Below are 17,842 nucleotides of genomic sequence, written 5' to 3' on the forward strand. Positions count from 1 at the left end.
GGCACCTTATAACACGGCACTATGTAATGTAGGGAGTTGACCAAAAAGAAAAAAGGAACTTATCTATATTACTGTCATCATTATTATTATTCTTACCTTGAAGTTGCTTGGCGGCACGATGCGACACACCCCAAACTGCTCCGCCTCGGGCCTGATCTTCTCGATGTAGTCCAGGGGGTCGGTGAACTCCTCCTCCGACGGGAAGAACGACGGCGCCCGCGTTAGGAGGGAGTTGTCGCATGTGTAGCCAGCCTTGGGGTCTGCCATCGTCTTGTCCGCCAGCCCTGGACTCGGCCCCGTGGCACCCTGGCTGGTCTGGCTGGCCGGCGTGCTGGGGGCCGAGCTGCGCGAGACACTGTGGGCACCAGGAACACTTGGCCTGATTGGGTGTTGTGTGAGGTTCAAAAGTGTTATTCAGGGGTTAGGTTAGCACTGGGTAGCTTAGGGTAGACTAGGTTAACTTAGGGCAGGTTAGCTTAGGTTATATTTTGGTAGGTTAGGTTAGCTTGGGTTATATTTTGGTAGGTTAGGTTAGCTTGGGTTATATTTTGGTAGGTTAGGTTAGCTTGGGTTATATTTTGGTAGGTTAGGTTAGCTTGGGTTATATTTTGGTAGGTTAGGTTAGCTTGGGTTATATTTTGGTAGGTTAGGTTAGCACTGGTTAGCTTAGGGTAGGTTAGGTTAGATTAGGTTAACTTAGGCTTCTGTTTAAGTTAGACTATGTTAGGTTAAGTAAGGTTGTCTGATTAGGTAGGTTAGGTTAGCTTGGGTGAACTTAGGGTAGGTTAGGTTAGCACTGGTTAGCTTAGGGTAGGTTAGGTTAGATTAGGTTAACTTAGGTTTCTGCTTAAGTTAGATTATGTTAGGTTAAGTAAGGTTGTCTGATGAGGTAGGTTAGGTTAGCTTGGGTTAACTTAGGGTAGGTTAGGTTAGCACTGGTTAGCTTAGGGTAGGTTAGGTTAGCACTGGTTAGCTTAGGGTAGGTTAGGTTAGATTAGGTTAACTTAGGTGTCTGCTTAAGTTAGACTATGTTAGGTTAAGTAAGGTTGTCTGATTAGGTAGGTTAGGTTAGCTTGGGTGAGCTTAGGGTAGGTTAGGTTAGCACTGGCTAGCTTAGGGTAGGTTAGGTTAGATTAGGTTAACTTAGGTTTCTGCTTAAGTTAGACTATGTTAGGTTAGCTTGGGTTAACTTAGGGTAGGTTAGGTTAGATTAAATTAGGTTTTTGCTTAGGTTCAATTAGGTAAGGTTAGGTTAAATTAGGTTGTTTGGTGTTAGTTTGCCTGTTAGATTAGGTTGAGTGATTAGGTTAACTTAGGTAAGGTTAGTTAATACAGAGATTAGATGCGTCCCCCTTCATCTCTTCCTGAATTACCCCATCTTTCTCCTCCTCCTCCCCTCTCTCTCTCTCTCTCTCTCTCTCTCTCTCTCTCTCTCTCTCTCTCTCTCTCTCTCTCTCTCTCTCTCTCACAGTCCACTCAACACACGCTTCCTCACCTCAGGCTGAAGTCATAATTGTTGGCGGGTGACTGTCGGCGGCTGCGGGAGGAGAGGCGGTTGCTGCGCTGGGAGGGCGTGGAGGAGGTGGTGCCCTCGGAGCTCTGGGAGGGAGTGGGACTGCTTGTGGAGGGGAAAAAAGGGAAAAATTAGCGCCCAAAGGAAGATATCATGGAGGGTTAAAGAAAGGAGAAATTAGCCCCCAAAGGAAGATATCATGGAGGGTTAAAGAAGGGAGAAATTACCACCCAAAGGAAGACATCATGGAGGGTTAAAGAAGGGAGAAATTACCACCCAAAGGAAGACATCATGGAGGGTTAAACAAGGGAGAAATTACCACCCAAAGGAAGACATCATGGAGGGTTAAAGAAGGGAGAAATTAGCCCCTGAAGGAAGACATCATGGAGGGTTAAAGAAGGGAGAAATTACCACCCAAAGGAAGACATCATGGAGGGTTAAAGAAGGGAGAAATTAGCCCCTGAAGGAAGATATCATGGAGGGTTAAACAAGGGAGAAATTAGCCCCTGAAGGAAGATATCATGGAGGGTTAAACAAGGGAGAAATTACCACCCAAAGGAAGACATCATGGAGGGTTAAAGAAGGGAGAAATTAGCCCCTGAAGGAAGATATCATGGAGGGTTAAAGAAGGGAGAAATTAGCCCCCAAAGGAAGATATCATGGAGGGTTAAAGAAGGGAGAAATTACCACCCAAAGGAAGACATCATGGAGGGTTAAAGAAGGGAGAAATTAGCCCCTGAAGGAAGACATCATGGAGGGTTAAAGAAGGGAGAAATTAGCCCCTGAAGGAAGATATCATGGAGGGTTAAAGAAGGGAGAAATTAGCCCCTGAAGGAAGATATCATGGAGGGTTAAAGAAGGGAGAAATTACCACCCAAAGGAAGACATCATGGAGGGTTAAACAAGGGAGAAATTAGCCCCTGAAGGAAGATATCATGGAGGGTTAAAGAAGGGAGAAATTAGCCCCTGAAGGAAGATATCATGGAGGGTTAAAGAAGGGAGAAATGACCACCCAAAGGAAGATATCATGGAGGGTTAAAGAAGGGAGAAATTACCACCCAAAGGAAGACATCATGGAGGGTTAAAGAAGGGAGAAATTAGCCCCTGAAGGAAGATATCATGGAGGGTTAAAGAAGGGAGAAATTACCACCCAAAGGAAGATATCATGGAGGGTTAAAGAAGGGAGAAATTAGCCCCTGAAGGAAGATATCATGGAGGGTTAAAGAAGGGAGAAATTAGCCCCTGAAGGAAGATATCATGGAGGGTTAAAGAAGGGAGAAATTAGCCCCTGAAGGAAGATATCATGGAGGGTTAAAGAAGGGAGAAATGACCACCCAAAGGAAGACATCATGGAGGGTTAAAGAAGGGAGAAATTACCACCCAAAGGAAGATATCATGGAGGGTTAAAGAAGGGAGAAATTAGCCCCTGAAGGAAGATATCATGGAGGGTTAAAGAAGGGAGAAATTAGCCCCTGAAGGAAGATATCATGGAGGGTTAAAGAAGGGAGAAATTAGCCCCTGAAGGAAGATATCATGGAGGGTTAAAGAAGGGAGAAATTACCACCCAAAGGAAGATATCATGGAGGGTTAAAGAAAGGAGAAATTAACCCCAAAATAACAAAATAAGTGACATGATGGAGACGAAAGATGAGAGAAAATATAAATAACAAAGAAAACTGCATAAAAAAAGGGAAACTAACCTAAAACAACACATATAAAAATCACGCTAAAAATCAACCCAACCATCGCTTGACCTCACGAAACCAACACCAGGGGGAACGAAAAACAGGTCCTATACACCCACCTGGTCAACCTCGGGGGCGGCCATCCTCTCAGGGTATCCGGGGACATCTGTGGGCTGAGCGGTGCCTCCGAGGAAGAGCTCCAGGCCTCCTCCTTCGCCAGGGCAGCCGCGACACGGCGCGCTTTTCTACTGCGTCTTTGCTCTTCAATTTCCATGAGGTCCGATTCGGTGGCACGCGTCGAAGCTAATGTCGTCGCTCGTCCGCTACGTCTCCGCGTCGGTGGGTCCTCGTCTGGCCCCTTAGCGTCCTTGACCTTCGTGCGTGGCTTCGGTTTCGGGGACGCGGGAGTCTTGGGGTCAGGTTCGTCAATGGTTGAGTTTTCGGTTGCAGTGGTCTGTTGTCTAAGAGGAGGTACAGGGATAGACTTAGCAATCCTGGGTTTGACTAGTGAGGTGGATGTGGTGGATGAGGTGGTGGTGGTGGTGGTGGGTGAGGCAGTGGTGGATGTCTGACTTGGTAATACTGGCTCTGTGGATGAGGTGGGTAGTGGTGGTGGGGGTGGAGGTGGTGGTGGAGGGGAGGTACTAGTGGTTGTGGTGGATGATGATGATGTGGTGGTGGTGGTTATGGTGGTGAGGGAGGTGCTAGCTACAGAGGTGGTGGTGGTGGTTGTGGTTGAAGTGGTTGCTGGGGTGGATGAAGTGCCCCCTGCACCCACTACGGACTCCTGGGGTTTGCTAACAGGCCTGACGGGAGTGGCGGAAGGGGTGGAAGGGGCGGTGGAGGGGTTTCCAGACACGATCGGGGCAACCGCCAACCCGGGAATCGAGGCGGACTTAATCGGTTTTACGGCAGTCGTGTTGGGCAGGGGAGCGCTGAGTCCCTGGTGGAGTTTCTGCTGGTGCTGCTGGGCTAACTGTGCTGCCTGCTGAAGGATCATCCCAGCCTCAGCAGCCCCGACGAGACCCTGCGTTTTGGCGAGCATTTGCTGAACCAACTGAGCGGGGAGCTTTTCGCCGAGCGCCGCCATCGCCAGCGGAAGGTAGTAGAACGGGGAGGCATTCGGCGGAAGAGGGAATTTGCTCGGTCCGTCGGTCTGCGTTCCGCTCTCGTTCGCGCGTACGCCGCCGCTGTCGTCCTGCGCAGCCTCGGTTCCGCTGTCCATGTCGCACTGTATCGCGATCGACGTGCTGCTTACGTTCTTCTTGTTTCCCGTTTTCCCCTCCTTCGCTTCCGCCTCAATCGCGACCTTCCCCTCGTCCTGCGGTGAGGTGGACGTACATGTGGACTTGACGGTGTGGGGTTTATCCATCGTGGTGGCGACGGTGGTGGTGGTAGTGCCGATCGGTTTGCTGGGCGGCATCATACGAGTCCCAGTGCCAGTTGTGACCTTCTTTGTAGCTGCCAGGGTCTGCGGCGATACCCCTACGCCGACGCCAATACCCACAGCGCCTTTTGGTCTGTTCACGATGAGCGGCGTCAGTGACCGAACCACAGGACTGCGCACGCCTGGAACTGGGGGTCTGGCTGGGGGCTGATGTGGGGCTATGGGCTTCACTGGGGGTTGAGGAGAGGGCTGTGTGTGTTGTGGCCTTAAAGGTTGACTGGGGGACTGTGTGACTGGGGGCTTGGTTAGTTGAGGTTGCTGTGTGACTGTTGGTTGCGGTTGCTGTGTGGTTGTGGGTTTGGTTATTGGTTGACTGGCCTGAGTGATTGGGGACTTGGTTAGTGGTTGACTGGGGGGCTGTGTGACTGGGGGCTTGGTTAGTGGTAGACTTGGGGGCTTGGTTGGTGGTTGACATGGTGGCTGTGTGACTGGGGGCTTGGTTAGTGGTAGACTGGGGGGCTTGGTTGGTGGTTGACATGGTGGCTGTGTGACTGGGGACTTGGTTAGTGGTAGACTGGGGGGCTTGGTTGGTGGTTGACTGGGGAGCTGTGTGGCTGGGGGCTTGGTTAGTGGTAGACTGGGGGGCTTGGTTGGTGGTTGACATGGGGGCTGTGTGACTGGGGGCTTGGTTACTGGTTGACTGGGGAGCTGTGTGGCTGGGGGCTTGGTTAGTGGTTGACCAGGGGGCTGTATGGGCTTGCTGTGGGTCTGTGCAGCCTGTGGGAGATGTGGTTGGGGCGGGTGTGGGGGCTGTGGTGGGTGTGGTGCCGGGGGCTTGATGGCGTTGTTTGGCTTGACGGGTGAGGTGCTGGGTGAGGGCTGGATGTTCTTGATGCGCTGTGAGAAGGGTGACGACTCCTCCATGCTGGTCTCCACCTCTGGCTCGAAGGCGTAGACGCTGCTCTCGTGCAGGGGCGAGAAGGCCCCCGAGGGCTTCTTCACCTCCATGCTCTTGGTGCGGTAGATGGCCGAGGCTCCCGCCCTCTTCTCCTCCTGGCTCTTGGTCTTGAACAGCGTCCTCTTCAGCAGCGGCTCCTTCTTGCGCTCACCCACGCACACGCTCCGCCCGGCCCTCTCCCCGTCACTCTCCTCGCGGCCGTTCATGCTGGCCGGCCGCCCTGCCACCGCCGCCCGGCCCTCCTCGTCGCTGCTCAGCACCTGGGTGTTGTCTGTCGCCGCAGCCGCTGGTGTGCAGGGCTTGGAGGACCCGTCGTCAGGCCTGGCCAGTGCCGCGGCCCTGTCCGGCCCGTTCCTGGTGGGCGTGGGCAGGGCCAGGGTGTGGGTGGAGGCATCGGCTGCCCTGGGGGGGGGCGGGGCACTCACAGTGGTGGGGTGAGGGCCGGGCACAGACAAGGACCTCTCCACCTTCCTGCCTCCAGGGATGGCCACTGCCGGGCCCTGGCTGGCCCTCTCAGACACACTCAAAGTGCTGCCGGCCTTCTCTGTGGACGGCCCAGGCTGCAGCGGCGGCAGGGAGGTGCTGCGTACCCCTGGCCTGTGGGGCAGCACACCCACCCCACCAGGCAGCCTCAGACCTGGGGTGGTGGCGGCAGTGGTGGTGGTGGTGGCGGCAGTGGTGGTGGCAGTGGTGGTGGCAGTGGTGGTGGCAGTAGTGGTGGTGGTGGTGGTGGTGGTGGTGGCGGGGTGCCGGGCACCAGCCACACCCTGGCTGGTGTTGGCCGCCCAGCTGTGTTGTGGCTTGGCCTCCGCCAGGCCAGTGGCGGTGACAGCGGCGCCAGCCCCGTGGGGCAGTGGCCGGGCAGAAGCGAGGGGCGGCGTGGTGCCCCGGGGGGTGCCGTGGGGGGGTACAGTGATGGGCACAGGGCTGCTGTTCCGCCGGGCAAACCTGGTCACCTCCGTCACCCGCACGTTGCCTATCAGGGTGCCCCGCGGCGGCCCCTCACCCGCGGGGCAGGTCTGGGTGGAACACGTAATGGTGGTGCTGACCACCGCGGCGGTGCTGGTGGTGGTGAGGGTGGTGATGAGGGTGGTGGTGATGGGTGTTGCTGTGGTGGTGGCAACACCCGTGGGGGCAGGGCTGGGCAGGGCGGGGCTGCCTCTGCTGGGGCCCGGCACCCTGCCACCGGGGGCCAGGGCTTGGGGGCCCTTCTCCCCTGGGGCAGGCTGGGAGGCACACACCTGGCCACTGACACCACCACCACCACCACCACCCACCAGGGGGTCAGGTGGTGGTGTTTGGCACACACTGGATTGCATCCCTGGTGGTGGTGGCGGTGGTGGTGTGGCCTGGGCCGGGGTGGGGGTGGTGGTGGTGGTGGGCCTGGCAGTCCCTGGCTGGCAGGCTGGTGCCATGGTGGTGTACAGGGTGGGCTGGGGGGGCGGGGCACCACCACCAGGGTTGTGTTGGGTGGCCGGCGCAGCAGAGACAGCAGGCAGGATGGCCGTGTGCTGGTGGTGCTGGTGCTGGGGCGAGGCAGCACCCAGCGCCTGCAGCCTGGACACCAGCCCCGCCTGGCCAGACACAGTGCCGGCCACGGAGCCGGCCACGGGGCCAGACATGGTGCCGGCCATGGGGCCCACCATGGGGCCGGGGTGGGCCATGGTCTGCACGTGGGTGGAGGTGAGCGGCATCACGTTGACGGTGAGTATCTGCGGCGGGTGCTGCTGCAGCGACACGCTGCTGGGGGTGAGGGTGACCAGCGGGGCGGCGGCGGCGGGGGCGTCACCGGGGCCCTTGGGAGTCATGAGGTGAGGCTGGGGCTTGGCGGCCAGCATGCGGGCCATGGTGCCCACGGCCTGCTGGGGGGCCAGGCTGCCGTAGGTGACGGGGGCGGCCACGGAGGTGACGAAGACAGGCTGGGTCATGATCTTGGCGGGGGAGGACAGGGCCCCCAGGGGGTGGTGGCCGGCCTCCAGCACGGCCTGGGTGATGACGGCCTGCACCGGCATGGCCTGCAGGGGCTGGGGCAGGGCCTGCATGGGCTGCAGGGGCTGGGCAATGGCCTGCACCGTGCTGTGGTGGTGCTGGTGGGCCATGGGCTGGGCCAGGCTCTGCAGCACTGGGCCGCCTGCCGCAGCCAGCAGCTGGGGGCCGCCATGGTGGTGGTGAGGGTGGTGGTGGAGCCCCGCCGCCGGGGGCTTGGGGGCTATTTGTACTGGCTTGGGGCTGGGCTTGTGATGCGTGCCAGGGGGCAGCACTGAGATGGACAGCTGGCTGGGGGGCGGGGGGGCGGGGGCGGGGATGGGGGTGGCGGCAGCGGTGGTGGAGGGCTTGGGGGCAATGTGCACCTGCTTGGGGAGGCTCTTGAGGGCTGGGGCCATGGCGGGGGCGGGGGAGGGGTCCAGGGGCTTGGGGCCAGCCACCTTGGCCGCCGCGCTGCTCACAGCGGAGATGGTGAGGCCCGGGGTCATGCGGGTCATACCCAGCCCCGGCGGGAACCCAGGCCCTGCCACACCCACGGTGACGGGGGGCTTGGCGGCCACCGGCGGGCTGGGCACCACCGTCACCTGCTCCGGGGTGGCCGCCGCCGCCTTGCCCAGCACCAGACTAGCCTTGGTGGTGGTGGCGGTGGAGGTGGAGGGGACTGCCTTAGCCGCCACAGCCTTACTGACACCAGGAGGGGGCTGGGGGGGGCCTGTTGGGGGCTGCGGGGGGGCCTCACTCTGGGTGGTGGAGGTGGTTGTGGTGGTGGTGGTGGTGGTGGAGGTGATGGTGGAGGTGATGGAGGTGGTGGAGGGGTGTTGTACTTTAGTGGTGGCGGGTCTTTGGGGTGGTGGCGGAGGAGGTGGAGGAGGGGTGCCGGGGGCCAGCACCGCCTCGCCCCGCCCCCCCCTCTGTGCGGCGGCTAGGGGTGCTGGGGGGGTGCCTTCAGGGGGGGGAGCTAGCGGGGGACTTACTTGCCTCTGTTTGTCCGTCCAGCCGCCAAGGTCTCTGAGGAAGGTCGGGTTTTGCAGCGGCGGCGTGGCGCGGCCTGGGGTCTCCGCCTGTTTCTTTTGCAGGGAGCGCACGACATCATTCAGCTTTTTACTCCCCGCGCCGCGCCTCCCGGGGCTGGGGCTGCCTCCTCCGCCCTGCCCCGCCCCCCCTCTGGACACCCCCGCCGCATCTGTGGGATTGGAACCATTGGAAGCATTGGAACCTTTCTCGTCGCCAACCCCAGTCTCGGCCGCCCCGCCCTCCCCTGCAGCCGCCTCTCGCCCCGGCCCGCCAGGCTTGTCGGGGGACTTGTTGCCCATCATGAGGTCGTGCTCCATCTTCTCGTAGTGGTCGCCGTCGATGTCGCGCTCGAAATCCTTGGCGACACTCTCCAAAACCTCATTCAGCTTAGCCTCATCGTGGTTGCTGCTCCGCCGACGCCCGCCGATGGACTTACGGCGGCTCTGCGACACCGGTGCTTTCTTATCCTTACCGTTTAGTGATGAGATTTCCTCCTCAGTGGCGGATGGCTCTGACACAGCCGGCACAGTGCCACCGCCGAGGGACCCACTGCGACTCCTACTGCCACTTCTCGACTGGGGTTCCCCGGCCTCACTACTACTGTCGGACTTGTCGAGGCTCCTCCGGGCGGCCCCCTGTCTCACCCCCTCCCTCGGCACATGCTGGTCTAGGGTCTTACGGTCTTGTGTAACTGCCCGCTGCGACTTCCCAGCCTGGCCGTACATCCTCTCGCCTTCCGCTATGATGCGCTGGGCTAGGGTCGTTTTGCTGTCATCCTCGCCGTCGGTGCTGTTCTTCCGCCCCTGCTCCTCTGTCTCCGTCTTGGGGGTCAGGGTGGTGAGGGCCGGGGGCAGGAGGTCGGTAGGCTTTGGTATCTCCGGGGACGTGGCCCTCGCGACGATACACTGGATCTCGATGGCCTGCTTTTTCACCCTCGGACGGATCATTTTGTCGCTATCCTCAGGTTTTCTCACTTCGGTGGTTCCAGTCCGCCGAGTGTCTCTCTTTGAGCGCGTGGCGGCCGGCGAGCGTTCGTTCTCGCCGCCGTCGCTCTCCTGGTGGTTCGTAGTGTCTGGTTTCGGTTTGCGTTTCGTGTCAACCTCCAGCGATGCGCGTCGGGTCATTACGACGGATGCCTTACGTAGCGTTTCATCCGCGTCGCTCCTCGTGCGTCTGAGGCTACGGGAGGCGGCCGGTGACGTCTCGGCGGAGCGTGTGGGAGTGGCGGCCGTGGCGGTGGGCTTCGTGGGCGTGTCCGGACTGGTTATGACATCCTGCGAACCTCGGTCTCGCCTCAGCCGCCTAGAAGTCACCCGCCCGCTGTCATCCGCTCCACTGCCGGGTGACTCGTCCTTGTTGGGTGTCGATGGAGTGCGTCTGGTCACCCGTACGCTCTCCGCTGCTTCAGTTTCCGCCTCTCGCTGCCGACGGAGACATTTCCTGATCCCTGCCTTCCCTGGAGTGGTGTCGCTGCTGGGCGCCTTGCCGGGGGAGTCTCCAGTGCCGGCCTGCTCTGCCCCCGAACTCTGGGTCTTCTCGTCCCCCTCGGCATCTTCTGTAACAGTGAAACAGTGCCGTGAGAAGCGTCCAAGATGAGGCAAAACTCTAACTGTTTGGAAAGATCTCGATACTTCTTAAAATTGTTTGTTTTTGTGGATTCTCATATTGTTAAGTAAATTCATGGCTGTTTTAAGCTTCCCTTACTTATCATACACACACACACACACACACACACACACACACACACACACACACCACCTGTATCACGCAATCTCTCTCTCTCTCTCTCTCTCTCTCTCTCTCTCTCTCTCTCTCTCTCTCTCTCTCTCTCTCTCTCTCGTATCATTTTTAACCGAAGATAGTCATACCAGTACACACACACACACATACCTCCTTTATCATCCAATCTATTCTCTCTCTCTCTCTCTCTCTCTCTCTCTCTCTCTCTCTCTCTCTCTCTCTCTCTCTCTCTCTCTCATGCCTGTACACACACACACACACACACTTACTGGATCTGACATGTGTCCTCAGGTTGGTAACACTGGACATTCCCTTCTTCTCTTCCTCCCCTTCTTCATCCTCCTCCTCCTCCTCCTCCTCCTCCTCCTCCTCTTCTTCCTTGTGCTCCTTCTTTTCACTCTTCGCCGCCACCGCCGCCGTCACTGCCAGGGCCTTGCTGCCACTGCGCCCCTCACTGCCCAGCTGGCGGTACGCAACGGCCAGCTCCTTGCTCCTGCGGCTGGGTCTCACGCGCACCGACGGGTATTTTCTGGGAAGGGGACGAATGAGAGGGTAAGGGGTGGTTGGGTCATCGACGGCTTAACAAGATTTATATTGAGAACAACTAAGATTAATTACAATGGATTCCAACTCTCTATATCACTTCAAAATCAATGAATACAAGACTCCACACATACACTCTAACCTAACCTAACCTAACCTAACCTAAACTGCTTCCTAGTCTCCAATACTATAAATCAATAAGCGACAGACCCAAACAACATACTCAGCAGCTTCCTTAAGTCCCCAATACTATAAATCTATAAGCAACAGACTCCAAACAATGTAAACTATAAACGCTAGACTCCACACACACTCAGCAGCTTCCTAAAGTCCCCAATACTATAAATCTATAAGCGACAGACCCCAAACAATGTAAACTATAAATGCTAGACTCCACACACACTCAGCAGCTTCCTAAAGTCCCCAATACATTAAATCTATAAGCGACAGATCCAAAACAATGTAAACTATGAACGCTAGACTCCACACACACTCGGCAGCTTCCTAGAGTCCCCAATACTATAAATCTATAAGCGACAGACCCCAAACAATGTAAACTATAAACACTAGACTCCACACACACTCAGAAACTTCCTAAAGTCCCCAATACTATAAATCTATAAGCGACAGACCCAAAACAATGTAAACTATAAATGCTAGACTCCACACACAATCAGTAGCTTCCTAAAGTCCCCAATACATTAAATCTATAAGCGACAGATCCAAAACAATGTAAACTATAAACGCTAGACTCCACTTACTCAATCTCCTCCGTCTCCATCTTCTCCTCCTTTGCTGTGACCTTCTCCTCCTTCCCTCCCGCTGCCAATCTCCGGCTGACGGATGAACCGGATGAGGCGGATGAGGTATAGAACTTGGCGGTCGTGAGGGAGGCCGGAGTGGATGACCTCGTCTTGTGGGGCGAGGCGGATGGCGAGGCGGGTGACGGGACAGCGGACAGGGCCTTGGCGGATGAGCTGACGGATGCATGTGTGGTGTATTTTGGGAGCATGAGATTGGGTAGCTCCGGGCTGGATGCGGATGACTGGTTGTCGGATGAGTGGCTCCGTAGGGACAGCGGAGACACGGATGTGGTGGGTGACGTTGTGGATTTGTCGTCGTTTGAGGTGCCATCCGCTTTGCCATCCGTCTTGCTCTCGGTCGCCTTTTTCGTATGCGGGTTCGTGAGTGCGTTGGGTGATTTCTTGTTAGTGTGTGCGTGCGTTGGTGTGTTGGCGTCAAGCGTGCTCCGGCGAAGGCGCTTAGCGAGGGGGACTTGATCGGGGGACCTGGTGGTGGTGGTGGTTGTGGTGGTTGCGGTGGTGTGGTTGTTGTTCAGGGATGTGGTTGTCGGTGAGGTGTCGATGTGATTGGTCTCACCTTCGTTCTTGGTGCCTGTGAGGGAAGAAGGGAAGGAGGGGAGGAGGGGAAGGGAAGGAGCGGAAGGGAAGAGAGGAAGGAGAGGAAGGAGGGAAGGAGAGAAGAGGAAGGAGGAGAGGAGAGGAAGGAAGGAGAGAAGAGAGGAAGGAGAGAAGGAGGAAGGAGGAGAGGAAGGAGGAAGAGAAGAGGAGAGGAAGGAGAGAAGAGGAAGGAGGGGAGGAGAGGAAGGAGGAGAGGAGAGGAAGGAAGGAAGGAGAGAAGAGGAAGGAGGAGAGGAAGGAAGGAAGAAAGGAAGGAAGGAGAGAAGAGGAAGGAGGAGAGGAGAGGAAGGAAGGAGAGAAGAGGAAGGAGGAGAGGAGGAGAGGAAGGAGGAGAGAAGAGGAAGGAGGAGAGGAGAGGAAGGAGGAAGAGGAGAGGAGAGGAAGGAGAGAAGAGGAAGGAGGAGAGGAGAGGAAGGGAGGAGGAGAGGAGAGGAAGGAGAGAAGGAGGGGAGGAGAGGAAGGAGGAGAGGAGAGGAAGGAGGAGAGAAGAGGAAGGAGGAGAGGAGAGGGAGGAGGAGGAGGAGAGGAAGGAGGAGAGGAGAGAAGAGGAAGACAAGAGAAGGGAAGATGATATTAGTATTCTTCAATCTTTATTTACATATCTATTTTATTATTTTTTATGGTAAAGGAGATAACACAGAGGCAAAATAAAAAGAAATAAAATATGGAAATGCTGGTGCGATCTCTCTCTCTCTCTCTCTCTCTCTCTGGTATAATATATTTTTACTTAATTCTCTCAATCTTTTACTTATTATAATTACATCACTCTTTTCCTGCTTCCCTTACACACACACACACACACACACACACACCAAAAAAAAAAAAATAAATAAATAAATTGCTTGTTTAATTTTCCTTTCCTTTTCTTTTACTTTTCATCTTTTTCTTCCTTCATTATTTCCTTCTTTTCTCTCTTTCACACACACATACACACACACACACACACACACTTCTTTCAGCTGTCACATACACACATACATACACACAAACACCTTTTTTACTTACATTACAAATATTTCTTTCCTCACACACACACACACACACACACACACAGACGAACACACATACCTTCCCTGGTGACCCTAACAACCTTCTTCACAACGTATTTCCCGTCCTGAAGCTTCTGCCGGACCAGCCTGACGGGGCGGGGCAGCCGGGGCGCGTCACTCTTCACCCCATCCTCCTTGCGCCCCGCCTTCACCCCGTCGCCCTTGTCAACCTTATCACCCTTGGCCTTTCCTTCCATTTTCGCTTCGCCCTTGTCGCTCCTCTCGCTCCTGTCGCTGTCTCGCCCCTCGGCCTGGCTTCGGGTTGTCCGCGGCACCCTGGAGTCGGTTGCGAGCGCCGCCGAGCCACCGAGTCTACGAGGGAAGGATTACATGAAGAAAATGGTTAGTATTGGTAGTTTTGTGGAAGTGGGTGTGATTCTAGAGTTTTTTTCCTCTACCTCTCTTCCTCCATCCATCCCTCCCTTCCTCCTTACTTTCATCCCTTTCTCTCCCAAACACAATCCTCAATCTCTCTTTCCCTCTCTATCTCTCCCTCTACCCCCTTCTTCTTTACCAGTGAGAGGGATGAAAGATTGAAGATGCCGGTTAACTCTTGCATAAGGGATTTGGATAGAATACCCCTCTTCCTCCATCCACCCCCCCTTCCTCCTTTCATCCCTTTCTCTCCCAAACACAATCCTCAATCTCTCTTTCCCTCTCTATCTCTCCCTCTACCCCCTTCTTCTTTACCAGTGAGAGGGATGAAAGATTGAAGATGCCGGTTAACTCTTGCATAAGGGATTTGGATAGAATACCCCTCTTCCTCCATCCACCCCTCCCTTCTTCCCTCCCTCTCCCAAACACACTCCCCAATCTCTCTTTCTCTCCCTCTCCCCCACTTCTTAACCCGTGAGAGGGATGAAAGATTGAAGATGCCGGTTAACTCTTGCATAAGGGATTTGGATAGAATACCCCTCTTCCTCCATCCACCCCTCCCTTCTTCCCTCCCTCTCCCAAACACACTCCCCAATCTCTCTTTCTCTCCCTATGTCCCCTTTTTCCCCACCCTTCTTTACCAGCAAGAGGGATGAGAGATTGAAGATGCTGGTTAACTCTTGCATAAGGGATTTGGACAGAATACTCCCTACTCACCTCTGCAGTATCCTCGACAGCTTCTGCTTGGGCCTGATGGAGGAGCGGAAAGCCACCCGAGCCTTCTTGCGGGCCAGGGCGGTGGTGGCCGAGACTCTGTACTTCTGCAGCAGCCGGCCGGACCGTGTGGCCACCATGGAGTCCACCACCGGGACCTCACACCGGCGCAGCGACAGGCTTTTGCGGTCTGGGGGTGGAGGGGGGAGAGGGGGGTGTCATGGTTAGGGGTGGGACGGAGGAGTGATGGAAGGAGAAATTGATGTTTTTGGAAGAAAGGAAAAAGGAGAGGAGGAGGAAGAAGAAAAAAAGGAAAAAGCAAATAGGAAAAGAATTATAAGAGAAAGGAGCAAGAGAAGGAAGAGAAGAGGAAAAAAGAAAGGAACAGAGGAGGAGGAGGAGGAGGAGGAGGAGGAGGAGAGGAACATTTTAAGAAGGCAAGTAAACAAACAGGAAAAATAACCTAACAAACAAAGGAACAAACAAACAAATAAAAAAATCAATACACAAAAGCTTAAATAAAAAAAAACACTAAAAAAAAACAACATGTCCTACCTTGCAACCTCATCGACTTTGCCTTATTCTGCAACATCAACGTTTTCTTTATCATCAGCCGCTCCGACAGCTTCTTACGGGTGTGGGGGAGCATGGCGGGTGTGGGGGCGACAGGTGGGGGCGTGGCGCTGGGCTGGGTGGCGGGGGCGGCGGTGGTGGCGGCTGGCGGGGGCGGGTGTGGGGTGCTCCGCGTCACCCGGTAAGGTATGGTGTAGGAACCCCCATCTGTCTCCGTTTGGTCGAGGTTCTTTTTGACGGACTCCTGGGTTTTGGGAATGGGTGATGGGTGAGTGGGGGGGTGGGGGGGAAGGGGGAGGGGTCATTAATTCACCCGTTTATTGATTTATTTGTTCATTTTTTATTTATGTTTTATTTCTTTATTCCTTATTTTTTCCTTCCTTCCTTCCTTCCATCCTATGTCCTATCTATCACTCCTTCCTTCCTTCCTTTCTTTTCCTCCTTTTCTCCTTTCTTTCACTCTCTTTCTCTCTAATCTTTCTTTTTCCTTCCCTCCTTTCTGCCTCCCTTTATTTCTATTCACTAACTCACACACACACACACACACACACACACACACACACACACACAAACCCACATACCTTCGACAGCTCCCTCTCTCGGTCTTTCTTCTCCAGCGTAAATCCATCGTTCCGCCTCTTGGACAATCTCCCCTTGTCATCACGCGCCGGGGACTGACCTCGACTTTCCGCTGCGAGTTCCATCAGCTGGGGGTTGTTGAAGTGCTCCAGCCCCGGGGGGAGAAGGGAGGTACCTGAGGGAAGAGGAGGAGGAGGAGGAGGAGGAGTTAGTGTGTGTTGGTGGTGGTGAGGATGGAGATGTTAAGAGAGAAAGGAAGGAAGGAAGAAAGGGAGGAAGGAAAGGGAGGAAGGAAGAAAGGGAGGGAGGAAGGAAGGAAGGAAGGAAGGAAGGAAGGAAGGAAGGATGGAAGGAAAGGAAGGAAGGAAGGAAGGAAGGAAGGAAAGAAAGAAAGAAAGGAAAAAAGGAAAAGGAGGATTAGAATGAAGGAAGGAAGAAAGGAAGGAAGGGAAGGGAAGTAAAAATATGAATAACAGAAGGAAGAGGGAATGAAGAGAAGCAATAACAAACAATAACAAACACACAAACACACCGCTCGGCCTCACCCCTATAGCACAAAAACGTCAGAAAATCCTCGACCGTCGGCCTCACGGGCACCTCCACCAGGTCGAGGGGGGGCGGGGGCGGGAGAGCCTGGCTGGCGCTCCTGGTCCGAGGCTCCGACGCTCCGCTGTTCCGCTCCCTCAGCTCCCTCGTCTCCTTCACTGGGGTGGGCGCTGGGCTGTTCGGTTGGGAGCCTTGCGCGAATTTCCGTTGGGCGTGTACGCGAGCCCTGGGGGGATAGGGGTTTAGAGGGGGGAGGGGGAGCGGTGAATGAGTGGAGAGGTGAAGATGACGGAGTTACAAGGGGATGAAAAATGACGAGGATGAAAAATGACAAGAGGATGAAAAATGATGAAGGGGTTGGTATAGGGATGTCAGGGTGAAGTCAGGGTCAGGGGGAGAGAGAGAGAGGTCAAGGAAAGAGAGAATGGGGTCAAGAAGGAAGGAATATGAGGGAGTGAGGAGAAAGGGAGTTACAAGGGGATGAAAAATGACAAGAGGATGAAAATGACAAGATGAAAAATGACAATATTGATGACAGATGCTCAAATCAACCTGCATTCTATAAACACAACACAACATTAACAATACAACACAACATAATGCCTTACAACACTCCACTCTAGCCTGTAGCAACACACACCTTTTCGGGGAGGCCTGCAAGCTCTCCAGGGTAGGGGCCAGCACCCCCCCCTCCTTCCTACGCTTGCGGGTGTCCATCGGGTCCTGGGTGCTCCGAGGGACGCTACACTGGCTCGGCAGAACCCCTCATGTTTCCTCAGGCCTGGCGGACACATAGGGGCATATTACTAAACATTTTGTCGCCCAAGTTCACATATTTGACAAGGCTTTCGTAGGTGTTGGGGTCATTTCCAGGAGTAGTTTTATGACCCTGGTGGTAGTTTGACCCTTCCTCTGTACCGTGAACCTAAAATACCACTCATGAGAACTCGACTGATCCCCTTTTCGACCTTTAGAAATAGTTGACTAAAGGGCGAAAGCGCTTATCATCCATATCAACCATAGTGGATACAAGTTATATATGTATGCTAATAAATAAGTAAATAAGACATAAAACTGGAATATGAAAGCTGATGAATAAATAATAAATGGTTGTAATAAGAAAAGAACTGAAAAAACTGACTTGGTGAACACACAGATGACACAGAGCTTAAAAATTAATGCTAAGAGAGAAAGAAAGAAAGGGAGAGACAATGAAAGATAGAAAGAAGAGAAAGAAAGAAATCCTAATAATAACAGAAGTGAAAAACAGTCTTGGCACACACAGAAGACATGAAACTTAAATACCATCCTAATGAAGAAATATATGCCTTGCTAACCCTATTAACAGCTTCTCCTTGTCTTACTTGCCATTGAAATATAGGTTACAGTTGTGTATTAGTATCCAGATATTAGGAAAGGCTTAAGAGAGGTAACACTGCGAGATGAGCACCCTGGCAGCATCCCGTCTTTTATAACCTTTCCCTTGCTAAGTTCAACGTTAAAATACATGTTAATTGTTTAGTGCATTGTGCAGTGGATATAGGAATTACAAAAGGTTAAATTAAGGTAAGTAATGATGCTAACACTCCGAGATGAGCACCCTGGCAGCATCCCACCTGTCATAACCTTTTCCTTGCTAAGTTCAACGTTAAAATACATGTTAATTGTTTAGTGCATTGTGCAGTGGATATAGGAATTACAAAAGGTTAAATTAAGGTAAGTAATGATGCTAACACTCCGAGATGAGCACCCTGGCAGC

General features: G+C 54.3%; 1 protein-coding gene across 6 annotated transcripts in view; it reads right to left on the minus strand.

Moving 5' to 3' along the window:
* Window positions 1-17,842, minus strand: part of LOC126982174 (mucin-5AC-like) — a 28,411-nt gene that overhangs the window by 9,704 nt on the left and 865 nt on the right. For 3 of the 6 annotated variants that reach the window (XM_050834009.1, XM_050834008.1, XM_050834010.1), the window contains exons 2-12: window positions 16,724-16,864; window positions 16,083-16,309; window positions 15,540-15,712; window positions 14,941-15,202; window positions 14,389-14,575; window positions 13,316-13,608; window positions 11,588-12,221; window positions 10,553-10,812; window positions 3,318-10,098; window positions 1,496-1,618; window positions 97-379 (exon numbers count right to left, since the gene is read on the minus strand). In XM_050834009.1, the coding sequence (XP_050689966.1) occupies window positions 97-379; window positions 1,496-1,618; window positions 3,318-10,098; window positions 10,553-10,812; window positions 11,588-12,221; window positions 13,316-13,608; window positions 14,389-14,575; window positions 14,941-15,202; window positions 15,540-15,712; window positions 16,083-16,309; window positions 16,724-16,800 (9,300 nt within the window). In that variant the 5' untranslated portion in view covers window positions 16,801-16,864. The remainder of the gene's footprint in view (window positions 1-96; window positions 380-1,495; window positions 1,619-3,317; window positions 10,099-10,552; window positions 10,813-11,587; window positions 12,222-13,315; window positions 13,609-14,388; window positions 14,576-14,940; window positions 15,203-15,539; window positions 15,713-16,082; window positions 16,310-16,723; window positions 16,865-17,842) is intronic. The other 3 variants (XM_050834014.1, XM_050834011.1, XM_050834012.1) reach the window with 3 other exon arrangements.

This window comes from Eriocheir sinensis, chromosome 50, assembly GCF_024679095.1.
Source record: "Eriocheir sinensis breed Jianghai 21 chromosome 50, ASM2467909v1, whole genome shotgun sequence".
NCBI lineage: Eukaryota > Metazoa > Arthropoda > Malacostraca > Decapoda > Varunidae > Eriocheir > Eriocheir sinensis.